Raw genomic sequence first — 20,295 nt, forward strand, 5'->3', positions numbered from 1 at the left:
CGTATGCAGATACAGCTGCGGTTGCACACAGAATATAAACATGCCGCATATCCTTTTATTCAGCATAAGCTGCTTGTGCATCCCATTTGCATTGCTTTGCGAATAAGACGCATTTCAAGGGGAAAAGTTGCAAAAAGACGCTCAGCGCTACTGAGTCACACCATGGAAGGGCCGATAAACGTGCTAGATATATGTGGACACATGTGTAGTAACATATTTCCAAATGCAGTGAATGTAGCATAATTTATTTGTAGATAACGCTCGGGCCCCGGTACGGTAGGGGCCGTGGATTAATCACGGAGGTGTGGTCAAGCCTCCTTTTTGCAAAAACCATGAAAAAGTAGTGCTTATGCGCCACAAGGGGTGCAGTGAGCCCCTCAGCCACCAAACCCCCCCCCCCCCCCCCCCCTCAGTGGCAGCAGCCTCCCTGGGCCCACTGCAGTCCAGCACATAGCAGCTGGGCTGGGAGACAGGTAAGAAGGGGAGTGAGGACCCGGGCCCCTCCAATAAGCCCCGGTAATTGGTACCCGCTCCCCCTACCCCTCTCGGCGCTACGGTCTAGAACTTTAACTTTCTCAGCTTCTTCTAAAGGAAGCATAACGCCTTCATCCACTCGCCTCTTTATTTGTCTTATTTATTGGTGTTTTTTTTAAGACTCTCTTCCCCGACAACGAGACGGTGGTGAAGCCCCATTGTTTTGTACCCTGCTTGGGAGAACGCACCATGGGCACCAGTACGGCTTTCCTACAAGCTACACGTTCAAATTCCACCAGGGTATTAGTCCTGGGGAAGGACGGAGTGCCAGCTTCTTGGGGAAGATGAGGGGAAAACCCTGTGATGTTGGGGAGACGTAGGTTGGGTTGATTGAACATAGAAAAGGATTTGACTGGTTCTCCTTTAGAAAGCCTCATACTACTCTGTAGAAACAGATACACGCAATCCCCCAATCACCTGGATAAAACCCACCCACAAAGAGGATGTTCTACTTTCCCTATAGGAGTCACTGTGTCAGCAGGAGCGGGTGGGATTTCACACCTCCGATATTGGCGGCTGAAGCCCCCCTTACTCCAGTACAGTGAAGTTTCTCTTGGCAGGCTGAGCGGACATTGGCAGGACCTCAAATACATCATGTGTGATGTAGCACTTATTACCCAAAATCCTGCATTTAACTCTGAGATGGACTCGGCAAAGAGCAGGGCTGGGAGCAGTTAGAAGCAAGACGTAGGCAGAACACAGGCCATAACAGCTCCATTCTCTATGTCACCCCTGGGTGTACAGGTGTAACCCCTTCCCAATGTACAAACCACGGGTATAACAGTTCACATATAGGCCACAAGCAGGGGGTACGAGACGCTGCTCCAGCCCCGACTGCAGCAAGCGGCGATGACAGTACTAGTAACACTCACGCTCCGACGATGCTGACGCTGCCTTCTCTCTCTGGGTTACCCAGACACTTCACTCGCCCGGCTCGCTCATAGAAAGAGGCCAGTCTGGCTCCCAGGTAGGCGGGGTAACCGCTGTCTGTAGAGAAAGGAAAGAACGGTCACACAGCTGGTCTGACACCAGCGGCACCACAACCGTAGCCAAGAAGAGGCGGCTGGTGATGGGCTCTGCAATTATCCGCCAGGGACCGCAGACGTCTGGTTAGGAACTAGGAGACTAGGAGTTGTGGGGATAGTTCAGCAATTAATAGTATGTGTAATACAGCAAGCCTCTAATATTAAACCAGTGAGATATGGAACCAGTAACAGAACGCAGAAGCTCAGGGCGGCACTAGCAGGGTTACTCACCGGCGGGCATTTCGGCCAGACGCCCAGAGATTTCTCTGAGAGCCTCAGCCCATCGAGAGGTGGAGTCGGCCATCATGCTGACGTGGTAGCCCATGTCTCTGAAATACTCGGAGAGTGTGATTCCTGCGAGGAGGAGAATACACAGATCAGCGTAACCCTGAGAGATCAGCGTAAAGTCGGGGGTAAGAGCCGAGCGTAGGAACCGCTTACCCGCCCTTACCTGTGTAGATGGAGGCCTCTCGGGCAGCCACGGGCATGTTGGAGGTATTTGCCACCAAAGAGGTTCTCTTCATGATGCTCTCGGTTTTCCCGTCCACCTCCATGGTCAGCTACAACACAAACCCAAACTCTGTTATTCCCGGCGCAATTCTGCTGGAGGATTTACAGGGATTTTGTTACAAGAAATTAGAGTTTCAGCTCTGCAGAAATCCCTGGCTCTATACACATCGCATTGTGCCAAGTGTGACAGCTGTGCATTCACCGAGATCGCAGCACAGAGGGATCCCGGGGTAACAAACGCCTCTATGCTAAGACCTCCACACCCCACTGGGTTACTCTGTAACCTCTTCACCTGACTCGTATTACTTCAGCCCCCTCCTATCACCAAACACCAATTGTATCAGACAATGCAAAGGCGTCCAGAAAATAACCTCTCCAGAACCCTGAACCAGTCACCACCCCTTGCAACAAATCTCCATGTCTGTGTTTTGTAGTTGATCAGAGAACGTTACTAGTGCCGCAGAGCGCTCGCTACTAGTGCCCCAGAGCGCAACTAGTGCCCCAGAGCGCAGCTAGTGCCCCAGAGCGCAGCTAGTGCCCCAGAGCGCAACTAGTGCCCCAGAATAATGGACAGTCCTGATTAGCTGGCGCCCGCTGCATACACCTAGCGCGGCCTGACTTCATGAACAGATCCAATAAGCAGGAATTCCGACCTCGGGGAAGTCCCGCAACACTTCTGACATCTCGTTCCCTCTCTCTCCGCATCCCACGTAGATGATGACATCACTGTTTGAGTACTTCGACAAGGACTGCGAGATCACAGTTTTACCGCAACCGAAAGCTCCTGGAATAGCGGTGGTCCCACCTTGGACACACCTGGAGAAACAGAATGGACAGCCAGTGAGAACAGGACAGAGCAGGTCCCGGGAAGAGACATTTAGCAGAACGTAGTGGAAGGAATGCTACATCATATAGGGGTGAGGTTATGTAACTGCCTGAGAAACAGACACATGAACTGCACCTATGAAGCTATGGAAGAAATCTCAACATGCCGATTCTGCTAGTATTCTATCATCAGTCTGTGCCGGAACGTGCAACTCAAGCACAATACTTACGGGAAGAGCGAATCCAGCACTCTCTGTCCGGTCAGTAGTGGGTGGTTTGCCGGCAGCTTCTCCGTCACTGGCCGCACGGTTCTCACCGGCCACACTTGGACCATTGTGAACTTTTCCTTGACTCCCTCAAACTCTAACTCCAGGACCACATCCTGAGGGAGGGTAAAGTGGACAAGACAATGGGCTATGTATCTTTTGCCCTTTTTACTTTACACAAATGGGTCAGCCCAATGATTTCTCAGTCGGCACTAAGCAGCGGGAAATTTACAGCGCAGAGGGGCGGCCCGCGCGCAGAACCCCACCGTCCCGCACGACCAGATTCATGTTTGTAAGTAAAGCAAAAAAAAGCAAGCAACTGTGAAAAACTATTTTGCACTGCAGTTGAGGCGGATGTAACATGTGCAGAGAGATTTAGATTTGGGTAGGTTATATGGTTTCTGTGCAGGGTGAATACTAGCTGCTTTTGCATGTAGCCCACAGATATTAGAGAGCTTTATTTTTACACTGCAATTTAGATTTCAGTTTGAACATACCGCGCCCAAATCTAACTCTCTCTGCACATGTTACATCTGCCCCAGCCGCACTGCAGCATGGTTTTGCCCAATTATGTGCTTTTTTTGCTTTGCGTGCAAACATGAATTAGGCAAACAGCCGGCAAAGCCAGCTTAGTGTAACGCACACATCCATGAGCAGCCAGTGCACACCGTCCGGATCACATCACTATCATACATGGATAATAAATCTCACCGATGTGTCGTAGTGCCCGGGCGGTGCCAGGTAGGTGACTGTGCCACGGCTGCGAGGTGGTAGCATGATCTTGTGTTTGATGAGGGAATTCTCAAATACTGATCCATAGATGTCTCCCCCGGTGATGTGACTGCCGACCTGCAGGACAGACGGAGAACTGCGGAATGAAACCTCCTGAAGTCACAGTTTATTACTGGCACAATATAAGATAATGTACCCGCTACTAGAAATGAAATTACAGATACAATGAAGTCCATGCGGGTCAGGTGAAGTGTAATATCTGTACAGGTCCCAGCAGACAACGGTTAGAAATAAATAATAAAGGCAACATCTAGGTAAATGGACAGGAAACAGCTCCCATTCATGGGACGTACGTACCCGGAGACTCTTATATGGACTGAAGTCCCACTTGATGTCTCTGTTGAGGGCCGTCACATTTACACCTCTGGGAATATAGATGCTCTGTGAGGAATCACTAATGTCCTTCAGAGGTCTCTGGATACCATCAAAAATGGACCCCATAATGCCCGGCCCCAGCTCCACAGAGAGAGGCTTCCCGGTGCGCAGTACAGGGTCTCCAACCGATACGCCAGCTGTGCGAGAGGAGCTGAGGAAAGGTCACTTTACGTAACGGTGTCCAATTCAAATCTGATAGTAATGGCCATCATGGCGGGGTCCTCCGAGCTCCCGGTTCCACACAGACATACTCATCATGGTGACACTCATCCCGGACAGAGAGTCCTCCAAGCCCCCACACTCATATAGACCGTCATCATGGTGATACTCATCCAGGACAGAGAGTCCTCCAAGCCCCCACACTCATATAGACCATCATCATGGTGATACTCATCGAGGACAGAGTCCTCCAAGACCCCACACTCATATAGACCGTCATCATGGTGATACTCATCCAGGACAGAGAGTCCTCCAAGCCTCCACACTCATATAGACCGTCATCATGGTGATACTCATCCAGGACAGAGAGTCCTCCAAGCCCCCACACTCATATAGACCATCATCATGGTGATACTCATCGAGGACAGAGTCCTCCAAGACCCCACACTCATATAGACCGTCATCATGGTGATACTCATCCAGGACAGAGAGTCCTCCAAGCCTCCACACTCATATAGACATCGTCATCATGATGATACTCATCCAGGACAGAGAGTCCTCCAAGCCCCCACACTCCTATAGACCGTCATCATGGTGACACTCATCCAGGACAGAGTCCTCCAAGCACCCACACTCCTATAGACCGTCATCATGGTGACACTCATCCAGGACAGAGAGTCCTCCAAGCCCCCACACTCATATAGACCATCATCATGGTGATACTCATCCAGGACAGAGAGTCCTCCAAGCCTCCACACTCACATAGTCATCATAGCAACACCCATCCAGGACAGAGTGCTCCAAGTACCCATACTCACACAGACATAGCCATCATGTCGACATTCATCCCAGATAGAGTCCTCCAAACCCCCACACTCATATAGACGGACAGAGTCCTCAGAGCACTCGCTCTCCCACATAGACATAGTCATCATGGTGACACATCCTGGACAGAGTCCTCAGAGTACCCACTCCCACATAGATATCATGGTGACACTCATCCAGGACAGAGAGTCTTCAGGGCCTCCACACTCACATAGGCATCATGGTGACACTCATCCAGGAGAGGTCACTGTGACGGTCCTCCAGCTTGTCTGGGTGCGGATGTTCTCCCAGATAAAGAGATCAGACAAGACTTTGCTCCATACCACGGACTGAGGGCGGGCCACATTGTATTCCCCGTAGTACAAAGAAAACTCTCACTATATTTTAGTTTCTATTTTTACATCTGATTTTTTTAAAGACCTAGAATTATTTGTTATTCGTCACTCAGATGTAAGACCATTTTATTTGGGTTTTATCCCCAGCAATGCTTGTGTGCTATAACTGTGGCTTGCACAAACAGCAAATAGGATTATAATACAGCACTGCCAGTAGATCACACACACGTACGTATTGTCTCTTCTTATTGTGTAGATCCCATGGGACACAGCACCATGAAGATGTAGTGTAAGCTGTATGTGACGCAGGGAGGGTGACGGTACTCTGTTAGCCTCAATGCTACAAATGTAACAGAACAACTTATTTTACTGTCGTTCTTCAAAACTTAAACAACGGTCCCCGCACATAATGACGTGACATCACAGGGACACCTATGACAGAGAACAGAGGACAATGTAGACAGAATCAGACAGCGTGACAAACGAATAGAATTGGTCACTCTGTGTCAGGAGAGGATGTATCAGAAAGGGACGTGATAACACCAGCCGACAGGAAAACGCAGAGCAGTGGGATCCGTCCCCGAGAGGCACCTCCACGAAAGGATACAGGTCTCTTCATAGACTTGGATTGTAGCCATGTCCCCTTCGAGACGGATGATCTCCCCCACCAGCTCGCAGTGTCCCACACGCACCAGCTCATACATGGCAGCTCCCGCCATATTGGACGCGGTGACCACTGTAACAGAAACCAGGGAGAGGGTTCAGAGAGAGGAGGAAGCCCAGGTTATCCGTCCTGTACCGATAATATAACACACAGCGCCTATAGCCTAAGGCACACCTCCTTCTTTCTATCTAGTAAATAGATGTAATCTAAGTATCTTATGGTACCGGAATATGCGCCAGGGGGTGGCCATAGGACTTGGAAGGGTGTCTAATGAAAGGTGAATGTTAGAGGTGCAACATTTCCAAATTAGAACCTATAGATTTATTACATCTGTTTAGGAAAACAGCAATCCCAGTTGTAGGATAAACGTTCTCCCAGTATCTCCTCCCCATGGCAGAGTCCTGGGAACAGCTTTCCCCTGAGGTTCCTCCTTATCTGCAATATAACTCCAGCTAGCCACGTACATACAGGGGGTGTGACTGTGCAGACCAATAACAAGCCACAAGCACAGACCTTGCATCTACTTACTGGCCCTTCCGCGCACACTTTATAATGGACAATATGTTTGGCCGGGTGTTCTACACCAGAAGCTGCGGAGCCCCAGGAATAAGCTGCCTCAAAACAAATAAACGGAAAATGCAAACTCTGCAGCCTTCATCCAGCACAATAATACCATGACCATGGTCAGTAGGGGCTACAGACGTAGCAGTAAGGTACCAGCTGTACTGTGTGGGTGTCCGGATATGGGGATACGCTGGTTTATCCAGGACACAGAGGACATCTGAGAATGGGGCCAGATTTGTATCTGCTGTTAAAGACACAGCGGTTCTGTCTTCTCGCTGTCCACCTACATACTGTAGGTACTGTGTCTGGAATGCCCGAACTCGTCCCAGAAATACAGTAATAGGACGAATGACAGGAACTTCACCATAATATTAAAATTCCTCTCCGGTGGAGTCTCTGAGGATGGAGATAGAAGGGTTCTCCACAGAGATTAGACATGGAATGTGCAACCAGCTCAAGTGTTCCTGGCTAATACGGTCTATTACTGTCAGAAACATCAGCTGCCGCTATGAAAACAAAGGTATGTCCCCCACTAATAATATAACGTGTAACATGTAATATACACAGAAACATTACTGTAACTGCTGTACATACCCGATACAGTCACCAGAGAAGGATCCATGAACTCTGGATAATTACACCCGGATAATTAAATAATTAATCCGGCTCTGTGCTATACAAAATATATGTTATTCTGGTGGAGCCACCACCCGAGTGGGAATATGGGGATGCGGTCGACATTCCGGCGTCGGATCCTGAAAGCTAGTATATTAACCGTATACAGTTATTCCGGCTCTGTGCTACACAAGCTATATGTTATTCTGGCTCTGTGCTACACAAGCTATATGTTATTCTGGCTCTGTGCTACACAAGCTATATGTTATTCTGGCTCTGTGCTACACAAGCTATATGTTATTCTGGCTCTGTGCTATACAAGCTATATGTTATTCTGGCTCTGTGTTATACAAGCTATATGTTATTCTGGCTCTGTGCTACACAAGCTATATGTTATTCTGGCTCTGTGCTATACAAGCTATATGTTATTCCGGCTCTGTGTTATACAAGCTATATGTTATTCTGGCTCTGTGCTATACAAGCTATATGTTATTCTGGCTCTGTGCTACACAAGCTATATGTTATTCTGGCTCTGTGCTATACAAGCTATATGTTATTCTGGCTCTGTTATACAAGCTATATGGTGATCCAGCTATATGTTATTCTGGCTCTGTGCTATACAAGCTAAATGTTATTCTGGCTCTGTGCTATACAAGCTATATGTTATTCTGGCTCTGTGCTATACAAGCTATATGTTATTCTGGCTCTGTGCTATACAAGCTATATGTTATTCTGGCTCTGTGCTATACAAGCTATATGTTATTCTGGCTCTGTGCTATACAAGCTATATGTTATTCTGGCTCTGTGTTATACAAGCTATATGTTATTCTGGCTCTGTGTTATACAAGCTATATGTTATTCTGGCTCTGTGCTATACAAGCTATATGTTATTCTGGCTCTGTGCTATACAAGCTATATGTTATTCTGGCTCTGTGTTATACAAGCTATATGTTATCCTGGCTCTGTGCTATACAAGCTATATGTTATTCTGGCTCTGTGCTATACAAGCTATATGTTATTCTGGCTCTGTGCTATACAAGCTATATGTTATCCTGGCTCTGTGCTATACAAGCTATATGTTATTCTGGCTCTGTGCTATACAAGCTATATGTTATTCTTGCTCTGTGCTACACAAGCTATATGTTATTCTGGCTCTGTGCTACACAAGCTATATGTTATTCTGGCTCTGTGCTATACAAGCTTTATGTTATTCTGGCTCTGTGCTATACAAGCTATATGTTATTCCGGCTCTGTGTTATACAAGCTATATGTTATTCTGGCTCTGTGCTATACAAGCTATATGTTATTCTGGCTCTGTGCTATACAAGCTATATGTTATTCTGGCTCTGTGTTATACAAGCTATATGGCATTCCAGCTTTATGCTATACAGGTTATATGGCAATACAGCGATAAGCGATAATAAGCTCTATGCATTGACAGCTCTTCCATAATCGGCATCTCCACTCACCAGGTCCGGAAACACCGTGGACGTAGCCGAACCGGCTTTCCTGCTCTTCATCTCGGATCTTTGGTAGTTTGGAGAAATCCATGTTTGAACCTTAAATAGCTGAAAGAAAAGTGGATCCAGTTTCATTACAGATCCAGGACATACAGTACTTCCATATTCTGTTATCCTAGCAGTTACTAGCACACGCACAGCACATGTGTAATGCAGCCTCGGACATAACTGCAGTTACTAGCACACGCACAGCACATGTGTAATGCAGCCTCGGACATAACTGCAGTTACTAGCACACGCATAGCACATGTGTAATGCAGCCTCGGACATAACTGCAGTTACTAGCACACGCACAGCACATGTGTAATGCAGCCTCGGACATAACTGCAGTTACTAGCACACGCACAGCACATGTGTAATGCAGCCTCGGACATAACTGCAGTTACTAGCACACGCACAGCACATGTGTAATGCAGCCTCGGACATAACTGCAGTTACTAGCACACGCACAGCACATGTGTAATGCAGCCTCGGACATAACTGCAGTTACTAGCACACGCACAGCACATGTGTAATGCAGCCTCGGACATAACTGCAGTTACTAGCACACGCACAGCACATGTGTAATGCAGCCTCGGACATAACTGCAGTTACTAGCACACGCACAGCACATGTGTAATGCAGCCTCGGACATAACTGCAGTTACTAGCACACGCACAGCACATGTGTAATGCAGCCTCGGACATAACTGCAGTTACTAGCACACGCCCAGCACATGTGTAATGCAGCCTCGGACATAACTGCAGTTACTAGCACACGCACAGCACATGTGTAATGCAGCCTCGGGCATAACTGCAGTTACTAGCACACGCATAGCACATGTGTAATGCAGCCTCAGACATAACTGCAGTTACTAGCACACGCACAGCACATGTGTAATGCAGCCTCAGACATAACTGCAGTTACTAGCACACGCACAGCACATGTGTAATGCAGCCTCAGACATAACTGCAGTTACTAGCACACGCACAGCACATGTGTAATGTAGCCTCGGACATAACTGCAGTTACTAGCACAGCACATGTGTAATGTAGCCTCGGACATAACTGCAGTTACTAGCACACGCACAGCACATGTGTAATGCAGCCTCGGGCATAACTGCAGTTACTAGCACACGCACAGCACATGTGTAATGCAGCCTCGGACATAACTGCAGTTACTAGCACACGCACAGCACATGTGTAATGCAGCCTCGGACATAACTGCAGTTACTAGCACACGCACAGCACATGTGTAATGCAGCCTCGGACATAACTGCAGTTACTAGCACACGCATAGCACATGTGTAATGCAGCCTCGGACATAACTGCAGTTACTAGCACACGCACAGCACATGTGTAATGCAGCCTCGGACATAACTGCAGTTACTAGCACACGCACAGCACATGTGTAATGCAGCCTCGGACATAACTGCAGTTACTAGCACACGCCCAGCACATGTGTAATGCAGCCTCGGACATAACTGCAGTTACTAGCACACGCACAGCACATGTGTAATGCAGCCTCGTACATAACTGCAGTTACTAGCACACGCACAGCACATGTGTAATGCAGCCTCGTACATAACTGCAGTTACTAGCACACGCACAGCACATGTGTAATGCAGCCTCAGACATAACTGCAGTTACTAGCACACGCACAGCACATGTGTAATGCAGCCTCGGACATAACTGCAGTTACTAGCACACGCACAGCACATGTGTAATGCAGCCTCAGACATAACTGCAGTTACTAGCACACGCACAGCACATGTGTAATGCAGCCTCAGACATAACTGCAGTTACTAGCACACGCACAGCACATGTGTAATGCAGCCTCGGACATACCTGCAGTTACTAGAACACGCACAGCACATGTGTAATGCAGCCTCGGACATAACTGCAGTTACTAGCACACGCACAGCACATGTGTAATGCAGCCTCAGACATACCTGCAGTTACTAGCACACGCACAGCACATGTGTAATGCAGCCTCGGACATACCTGCAGTTACTAGCACACGCACAGCACATGTGTAATGCAGCCTCGGACATAACTGCAGTTACTAGCACACACACAGCACATGTGTAATGCAGCCTCGGACATAACTGCAGTTACTAGCACACGCATAGCACATGTGTAATGCAGCATAGGACATAACTGCAGTTACTAGCACACACACAGCACATGTGTAATGCAGCATAGGACATAACTGCAGTTACTAGCACACGCACAGCACATGTGTAATGCAGCCTCGGACATAACTGCAGTTACTAGCACACGCACAGCACATGTGTAATGCAGCCTCAGACATAACTGCAGTTACTAGCACACGCACAGCACATGTGTAATGCAGCCTCAGACATAACTGCAGTTACTAGCACACGCACAGCACATGTGTAATGCAGCCTCGGACATACCTGCAGTTACTAGCACACGCACAGCACATGTGTAATGCAGCCTCGGACATACCTGCAGTTACTAGCACACGCACAGCACATGTGTAATGCAGCCTCGGACATAACTGCAGTTACTAGCACACGCACAGCACATGTGTAATGCAGCCTCGGACATACCTGCAGTTACTAGCACACGCACAGCACATGTGTAATGCAGCATCGGACATAACTGCAGTTACTAGCACACGCACAGCACATGTGTAATGCAGCCTCGGACATAACTGCAGTTACTAGCACACGTATAGCACATGTGTAATGCAGCCTCGGACATACCTGCAGTTACTAGCACACGCACAGCACATGTGTAATGCAGCATCGGACATAACTGCAGTTACTAGCACACGCACAGCACATGTGTAATGCAGCCTCGGACATAACTGCAGTTACTAGCACACGTATAGCACATGTGTAATGCAGCCTCGGACATACCTGCAGTTACTAGCACACGTATAGCACATGTGTAATGCAGCCTCGGACATACCTGCAGTTACTAGCACACGCACAGCACATGTGTAATGCAGCATCGGACATAACTGCAGTTACTAGCACACGCACAGCACATGTGTAATGCAGCCTCGGACATACCTGCAGTTACTAGCACACGCACAGCACATGTGTAATGCAGCCTCGGACATAACTGCAGTTACTAGCACACGCACAGCACATGTGTAATGCAGCCTCGGACATAACTGCAGTCTGACGTGAGGAAGTGTGGAAATCTCTAGGAACAATGGAGGTCATTCTGAGTTGATCGCTCTCTGACGTTTTTCGCATCGCAGCGATCAGGTCACTACTGCGCATGCACCACAATGCGTAGGCGCGTCGCACGTGTACAAAGTGGATCATTGCTGGGCGATGGATTTAACGAAGAATCCTTTCACACAGCTGATCAAAATGAGATTGACAGGAAGAGGGCGTTTGTGGGTGGCAACTGACCGTTTTCTGGGAGTGGTTGGAAAAACGCAGGCGGGTCCAAGCGTTTGCAGGGCGGGCGTCTGACGTCAATTCCGGGACCAAAAAGACTGAAGTAGCGGCTCAGTAAGTCCAGAGCTACTCAGAAACTGCAAATAACTTTTTTTTGTACCGCTCGGCTACACATGCGTTCGCACACTTGCAAAGCGTAAAATACACTCCCCCATGGGCGGTGACTATCTGATCGCAGTGCTGCAAAAAGTAGCTAGCGAGCGATCAACTCGGAATGACCCCCAATGATCCCGGAAAATCACCTGAGTAATGCAGCCCTCTATTCACATGCAACAAACCCCAAATGCTACATCTGCAGATGGACTGGTACAACTAATTACCCTGCTCCCTATATGGGCATAATTGTGCACAGTAATGGGGCAATCACACGCAATACTCCTGTGCCACCCACTGCAGGGAAATAGGAGGAAGCAATAGATTTACCTGGGACAGAGGTTATGTTCCAATGATGGGAATCTCCGCTCTCTACCTGGGAGAAGACAGAAAAGATATTAAAGGACGCAGTTTGCCATAAATGATATTTTAAGGTTACTCCAGCTAAAATGATATTTGTACCCCCACAATTCAGCAGAACTTCCCTGCAGTCTCGTACAGCTTGTGCCAGCTTTGTCAGTGGGGGTCAGAGACTACCCATCAGTGTAGGGCTCTGTGTGACTATGAACCTTACCCCTGGTCGGTGCGGATTTTGCATTACTGTATGTACCCAGGGGTCTCACAGTCTGATGATCCCCCGATCCAGGCTACCGGAGACCGGTGCCAAATGCCAGGGTGCAGTATTAGACTTTGCAATATAAGGTCTGGGCTTAATGGCAACATCCGAGGGTCCCCTGCAGACATTAGGGAAAGATGGGAGGACGATAGGCTTCTGGCTAGTAAAATAACCTATTACTTCTTCATCCTCGGAGGCCTTATTCTAACTTCTGGGCCCTTTTCATGCTTCAGGTATCTCTAAGGTGTTACATGTAGATTTATTTAATAAGCTGGTTTGGCAAATCTCTTTCTGCAGCCTAATACTAGGAATAACAGGACACCCAGATGTTGGCTGGGAGATTGTGGCGTGACGGAAAACCGGGAGCCGCCATCCTTCTGTAGGACCCAGCAACCGTCCTGGGGGTACGCACAATCCACATTCTCTCTAGGGGAGCAATGACACTTTGTGGAACAAACAGTGACCATCACTTCCACAGGGGATTCCCTGTCACCTGTCTCACCTGGATAAGGGCAGTAGCAGGGGTGGGGAGGAGCTTTTAACCCCTTCTGTTCCCGGACCCTAACAGGAAGGCGGGGGACAACCTCGGGCCATGTGGAAATGGATAAACAGCAACTGGCATAGACACATGTGGCTGCTTCCATTGGAATAATATATGCCCACCCGGCAGAAGGGATGGGATTGGCAACCAGAAATAGAATTGAAGAAGCAGCATGGAGTTTAGAGATGAGCAGCATTTCCTTCTGCAATGTCCGTACGGACCGCTCCATACCAGGGAATATCGCAGCCCAACGCTAATGACGTAGTCAGTGACATTGCTGTGAGAAGGGGGAGAGCCGGAAGATCTGTCCAAACGTCCCTCTCTCAGCAGCATGGTAATCTCTATACATTCTATTACAGTCACATGAAGCCTCTGCCCTGTGTCCATCTCTCAGCGGCATCTGTATAACAGCAGAGGTAATCTCTATACGTTCTATTACAGTCACATGAAGCCTCTGTCCTGTGTCCATCTCTCAGCGGCATCTGTATAACAGCAGAGGTAATCTCTATACGTTCTATTACAGTCACATGAAGCGTCTGCCCTGTGTCCATCTCTCAGCGGCATCTGTATAACAGCAGAGGTAATCTCTATACGTTCTATTACAGTCACATGAAGCGTCTGCCCTGTGTCCATCTCTCAGCGGCATCTGTATAACAGCAGAGGTAATCTCTATACGTTCTATTACAGTCACATGAAGCCTCTGTCCTGTGTCCATCTCTCAGCGGCATCTGTATAACAGCAGAGGTAATCTCTATACGTTCTATTACAGTCACATGAAGAGTCTACCCTGTGTCCATCTCTCAGCAGCATCTGTATAACAGCAGAGGTAATCTCTACACGTTCTATTACAGCCACATGAAGCGTCTGTCCTGTGTCCATCTCTCAGCAGCATCTGTATAACAGCAGAGGTAATCTCTATACGTTCTATTACAGTCACATGAAGCCTCTGCCCTGTGTCCATCTCTCAGCAGCATCTGTATAACAGCAGAGGTAATCTCTATACGTTCTATTACAGCCACATGAAGCGTCTGCCCTGTGTCCATCTCTCAGCGGCATCTGTATAACAGCAGAGGTAATCTCTATACGTTCTATTACAGTCACATGAAGCCTCTGCCCTGCGTCCATCTCTCAGCGGCATCTGTATAACAGCAGAGGTAATCTCTATACGTTCTATTACAGTCACATGAAGCGTCTGTCCTGTGTCCATCTCTCAGCAGCATCTGTATAACAGCAGAGGTAATCTCTATACGTTCTATTACAGTCACATGAAGCCTCTCGCTCCTGTGTCCATCTCTCAGCAGCATCTGTATAACAGCAGAGGTAATCTCTATACGTTCTATTACAGTCACATGAAGCGTCTGCCCTGTGTCCATCTCTCAGCAGCATCTGTATAACAGCAGAGGTAATCTCTATACGTTCTATTACAGTCACATGAAGCCTCTGTCCTGCGTCCATCTCTCAGCAGCATCTGTATAACAGCAGATGTAATCTCTATACGTTCTATTACAGTCACATGAAGCGTCTGCCCTGTGTCCATCTCTCAGCAGCATCTGTATAACAGCAGAGGTAATCTCTATACATTCTATTACAGTCACATGAAGCGTCTGCCCTGTGTCCATCTCTCAGCGACATCTGTATAACAGCAGAGGTAATCTCTATACGTTCTATTACAGCCACATGAAGCCTCTGTCCTGTGTCCATCTCTCAGCAGCGTCTATATAACAGCAGAGGTAATCGCTGTCCGTTCTATTACAGTCACATGAAGCGTCTGTCCTGTGTCCATCTCTCGGCAGCATCTGTATAACAGCAGAGGTAATCTCTATACGTTCTATTACAGTCACATGAAGCGTCTGTCCTGTGTCCATCTCTCATCAACATCTGTATAACAGCAGAGGTAATCTCTATACGTTCTATTACAGTCACATGAAGCGTCTGCCCTGTGTCCATCTCTCAGCGGCATCTGTATAACAGCAGAGGTAATCTCTATACGTTCTATTACAGTCACATGAAGCGTCTGTCCTGTGTCCATCTCTCAGCAGCATCTGTATAACAGCAGAGGTAATCTCTATACGTTCTATTACAGTCACATGAAGCGTCTGCCCTGTGTCCATCTCTCAGCAGCATCTGTATAACAGCAGAGGTAATCTCTACACGTTCTATTACAGTCACATGAAGCGTCTGCCCTGTGTCCCTCTCTCAGCGACATCTGTATAACAGCAGAGGTAATCTCTATACGTTCTATTACAGCCACATGAAGAGTCTGCCCTGCGTCCATCTCTCAGCGGCATCTGTATAACAGCAGAGGTAATCTCTATACATTCTATTACAGTCACATGAAGCGTCTGCCCTGTGTCCATCTCTCAGCGGCATCTGTATAACAGCAGAGGTAATCTCTATACGTTCTATTACAGTCACATGAAGCGTCTGTCCTGTGTCCATCTCTCAGCAGCATCTGTATAACAGCAGAGGTAATCTCTATACGTTCTATTACAGTCACATGAAGCGTCTGCCCTGTGTCCATCTCTCAGCAGCATCTGTATAACAGCAGAGGTAATCTCTATACGTTCTATTACAGTCACATGAAGCGTCTGTCCTGTGTCCATCTCTCAGCGGCATCTGTATAACAGCAGAGGTAATCTCTATACGTTCTATTACAGTCACATGAAGCGTCTGCCCTGTGTCCATCTCTCAGCAGCATCTGTATAACAGCAGAGGTAATCTCTATACGTTCTATTACAGTCACATGAAGCGTCTGTCCTGTGTCCATCTCTCAGCGGCATCTGTATAACAGCAGAGGTAATCTCTATACGTTCTATTACAGTCACATGAAGCCTCTGTCCTGTGTCCATCTCTCAGCAGCATCTGTATAACAGCAGAGGTAATCTCTATACGTTCTATTACAGTCACATGAAGCGTCTGCCCTGTGTCCATCTCTCAGCAGCATCTGTATAACAGCAGAGGTAATCTCTATACGTTCTATTACAGTCACATGAAGCGTCTGCCCTGTGTCCATCTCTCAGCAGCATCTGTATAACAGCAGAGGTAATCTCTATACGTTCTATTACAGTCACATGAAGCGTCTGCCCTGTGTCCATCTCTCAGCAGCATCTGTATAACAGCAGAGGTAATCTCTATACGTTCTATTACAGTCACATGAAGCGTCTGCCCTGTGTCCATCTCTCAGCGGCATCTGTATAACAGCAGAGGTAATCTCTATACGTTCTATTACAGTCACATGAAGCGTCTGTCCTGTGTCCATCTCTCAGCAGCATCTGTATAACAGCAGAGGTAATCTCTATACGTTCTATTACAGTCACATGAAGCGTCTGCCCTGTGTCCATCTCTCAGCAGCATCTGTATAACAGCAGAGGTAATCTCTATACGTTCTATTACAGTCACATGAAGCGTCTGCCCTGTGTCCATCTCTCAGCAGCATCTGTATAACAGCAGAGGTAATCTCTATACGTTCTATTACAGTCACATGAAGCCTCTGCCCTGTGTCCATCTCTCAGCAGCATCTGTATAACAGCAGAGGTAATCTCTACACGTTCTATTACAGTCACATGAAGCGTCTGCCCTGTGTCCCTCTCTCAGCAGCATCTGTATAACAGCAGAGGTAATCTCTATACGTTCTATTACAGTCACATGAAGCGTCTGCCCTGTGTCCATCTCTCAGCGGCATCTGTATAACAGCAGAGGTAATCTCTATACGTTCTATTACAGTCACATGAAGCGTCTGTCCTGTGTCCATCTCTCGGCAGCATCTGTATAACAGCAGAGGTAATCTCTATACGTTCTATTACAGTCACATGAAGCGTCTGTCCTGTGTCCATCTCTCAGCAGCGTCTATATAACAGCAGAGGTAATCTCTATACGTTCTATTACAGTCACATGAAGCGTCTGCCCTGTGTCCATCTCTCAGCAGCATCTGTATAACAGCAGAGGTAATCTCTATACGTTCTATTACAGTCACATGAAGCGTCTGCCCTGTGTCCATCTCTCAGCGGCATCTGTATAACAGCAGAGGTAATCTCTATACGTTCTATTACAGTCACATGAAGCGTCTGCCCTGTGTCCATCTCTCAGCAGCATCTGTATAACAGCAGAGGTAATCTCTATACGTTCTATTACAGCCACATGAAGAGTCTACCCTGTGTCCATCTCTCAGAGACATCTGTATAACAGCAGAGGTAATCTCTATACGTTCTATTACAGTCACATGAAGAGTCTGCCCTGTGTCCATCTCTCAGCAGCATCTGTATAACAGCAGAGGTAATCTCTATACGTTCTATTACAGTCACATGAAGCGTCTGCCCTGTGTCCATCTCTCAGCGGCATCTGTATAACAGCAGAGGTAATCTCTATACGTTCTATTACAGCCACATGAAGCGTCTGCCCTGTGTCCATCTCTCAGCAGCATCTGTATAACAGCAGAGGTAATCTCTATACGTTCTATTACAGTCACATGAAGCGTCTGCCCTGTGTCCATCTCTCAGCAGCATCTGTATAACAGCAGAGGTAATCTCTATACGTTCTATTACAGTCACATGAAGCCTCTCGCTCCTGTGTCCATCTCTCAGCAGCATCTGTATAACAGCAGAGGTAATCTCTATACGTTCTATTACAGTCACATGAAGCCTCTCGCTCCTGTGTCCATCTCTCAGCAGCATCTGTATAACAGCAGAGGTAATCTCTATACGTTCTATTACAGTCACATGAAGCGTCTGCCCTGTGTCCATCTCTCAGCAGCATCTGTATAACAGCAGAGGTAATCTCTATACGTTCTATTACAGTCACATGAAGCGTCTGCCCTGTGTCCCTCTCTCAGCGACATCTGTATAACAGCAGAGGTAATCTCTATACGTTCTATTACAGTCACATGAAGCGCCTGTCCAGGATGTGGTTAATATCCGTCCGTCGGTATAGTGACAGTCGGCATCCCGTCCACGGGTCTCCAGTAAGCATTCCCTGTGTCCCTCTCTCGGCCGTGTGACAGCGGTAATCTTGTATTAGTCACTATTTAATCATTGTATGGATTAGTCTATACACTTCAGAGATGTACTTGTTGTTGCAACAGTAAAAAATAAGATTTTACTTACCGATAAATCTATTTCTCATAGTCCGTAGTGGATGCTGGGACTCCGTAAGGACCATGGGGAATAGCGGCTCCGCAGGAGACAGGGCACAAAATAAAAGCTTAAGGATCAGGTGGTGTGCACTGGCTCCTCCCCCTATGACCCTCCTCCAAGCCTCAGTTAGGATACTGTGCCCGGACGAGCGTACATAATAAGGAAGGATATTGAATCCCGGGTAAGACTCATACCAGCCACACCAATCACACCGTACAACTTGTGATCTGAACCCAGTTAACAGTATGATAAACGCAAGGGAGCCTCTGAAAAGATGGCTCACAACAATAATAACCCGATTTTTTTTTTTTTTTTTTTTTAACAATAACTATATACAAGTATTGCAGACAATCCGCACTAGGGATGGGCGCCCAGCATCCACTACGGACTATGAGAAATAGATTTATCGGTAAGTAAAATCTTATTTTCTCTGACGTCCTAGTGGATGCTGGGACTCCGTAAGGACCATGGGGATTATACCAAAGCTCCCAAACGGGCGGGAGAGTGCGGATGACTCTGCAGCACCGAATGAGAGAACTCCAGGTCCTCCTCAGCCAGGGTATCAAATTTGTAGAATTTAGCAAACGTGTTTGCCCCTGACCAAGTAGCTGCTCGGCAAAGTTGTAAAGCCGAGACCCCTCGGGCAGCCGCCCAAGATGAGCCCACTTTCCTTGTGGAATGGGCATTTACAGATTTTGGCTGTGGCAATCCTGCCACAGAATGTGCAAGCTGAATTGTACTACAAATCCAACGAGCAATCGTCTGCTTAGAAGCAGGAGCACCCAGTTTGTTAGGTGCATACAGGATAAACAGCGAGTCAGATTTTCTGACTCCGGCCGTCCTGGAAACATATATTTTCAAGGCCCTGACAACGTCAAGCAACCTAGAGTCCTCTAAGTCCCTGGTAGCCGCAGGTACCACAATAGGTTGGTTCATGTGAAATGCAGAAACCACCTTAGGTAGAAATTGAGGACGAGTCCTCAATTCCGCCCTGTCAGAATGAAAATTTAAGTAAGGGCTTTTATATGATAAAGCCGCCAATTCTGACACACGCCTGGCTGAAGCCAAGGCTAACAGCATCGACACCTTCCATGTGAGATATTTTAAGTCCACAGTGGAAAGTGGTTCAAACCAATGTGACTTTAGAAAACTCAACACCACATTGAGATCCCAAGGTGCCACTGGAGGCACAAAAGGAGGCTGTATGTGCAGCACCCCTTTTACAAATGTCTGAACTTCAGGTACTGAAGCCAGTTCTTTTTGGAAGAAAATCGACAGGGCCGAAATTTGAACCTTAATGGACCCTAATTTTAGGCCCATAGACAGTCCTGTTTGCAGGAAATGAAGGAAACGACCCAGTTGAAATTCCTCTGTAGGGGCCCTCTTGGCCTCACACCACGCAACATATTTACGCCAAATGCGGTGATAATGTTTTGCGGTTACGTCCTTCCTGGCTTTGACCAGAGTAGGAATGACTTCTTCTGGA

The 20,295-nt window shown here is 47.5% G+C and overlaps 1 protein-coding gene across 3 annotated transcripts in view; it reads right to left on the reverse strand.

The window, feature by feature from the left end:
- Nucleotides 1–20,295, reverse strand: part of ATP6V1A (ATPase H+ transporting V1 subunit A) — a 54,095-nt gene that overhangs the window by 7,517 nt on the left and 26,283 nt on the right. For 2 of the 3 annotated variants that reach the window (XM_063956795.1, XM_063956797.1), the window contains 10 exons: nucleotides 12,854–12,899; nucleotides 8,959–9,057; nucleotides 6,254–6,382; nucleotides 4,250–4,464; nucleotides 3,872–4,009; nucleotides 3,125–3,276; nucleotides 2,723–2,885; nucleotides 2,011–2,119; nucleotides 1,791–1,913; nucleotides 1,407–1,521 (listed from right to left, as the gene is read on the reverse strand). In XM_063956795.1, coding sequence (XP_063812865.1) covers nucleotides 1,407–1,521; nucleotides 1,791–1,913; nucleotides 2,011–2,119; nucleotides 2,723–2,885; nucleotides 3,125–3,276; nucleotides 3,872–4,009; nucleotides 4,250–4,464; nucleotides 6,254–6,382; nucleotides 8,959–9,040 — 1,226 coding nt within the window. In that variant the 5' untranslated portion in view covers nucleotides 9,041–9,057; nucleotides 12,854–12,899. The remainder of the gene's footprint in view (nucleotides 1–1,406; nucleotides 1,522–1,790; nucleotides 1,914–2,010; nucleotides 2,120–2,722; nucleotides 2,886–3,124; nucleotides 3,277–3,871; nucleotides 4,010–4,249; nucleotides 4,465–6,253; nucleotides 6,383–8,958; nucleotides 9,058–12,853; nucleotides 12,900–20,295) is intronic. The other variant, XM_063956798.1, reaches the window with a different exon arrangement.

The sequence above is a fragment of the Pseudophryne corroboree genome, chromosome 2 (genome assembly GCF_028390025.1).
Source record: "Pseudophryne corroboree isolate aPseCor3 chromosome 2, aPseCor3.hap2, whole genome shotgun sequence".
Lineage (NCBI taxonomy): Eukaryota > Metazoa > Chordata > Amphibia > Anura > Myobatrachidae > Pseudophryne > Pseudophryne corroboree.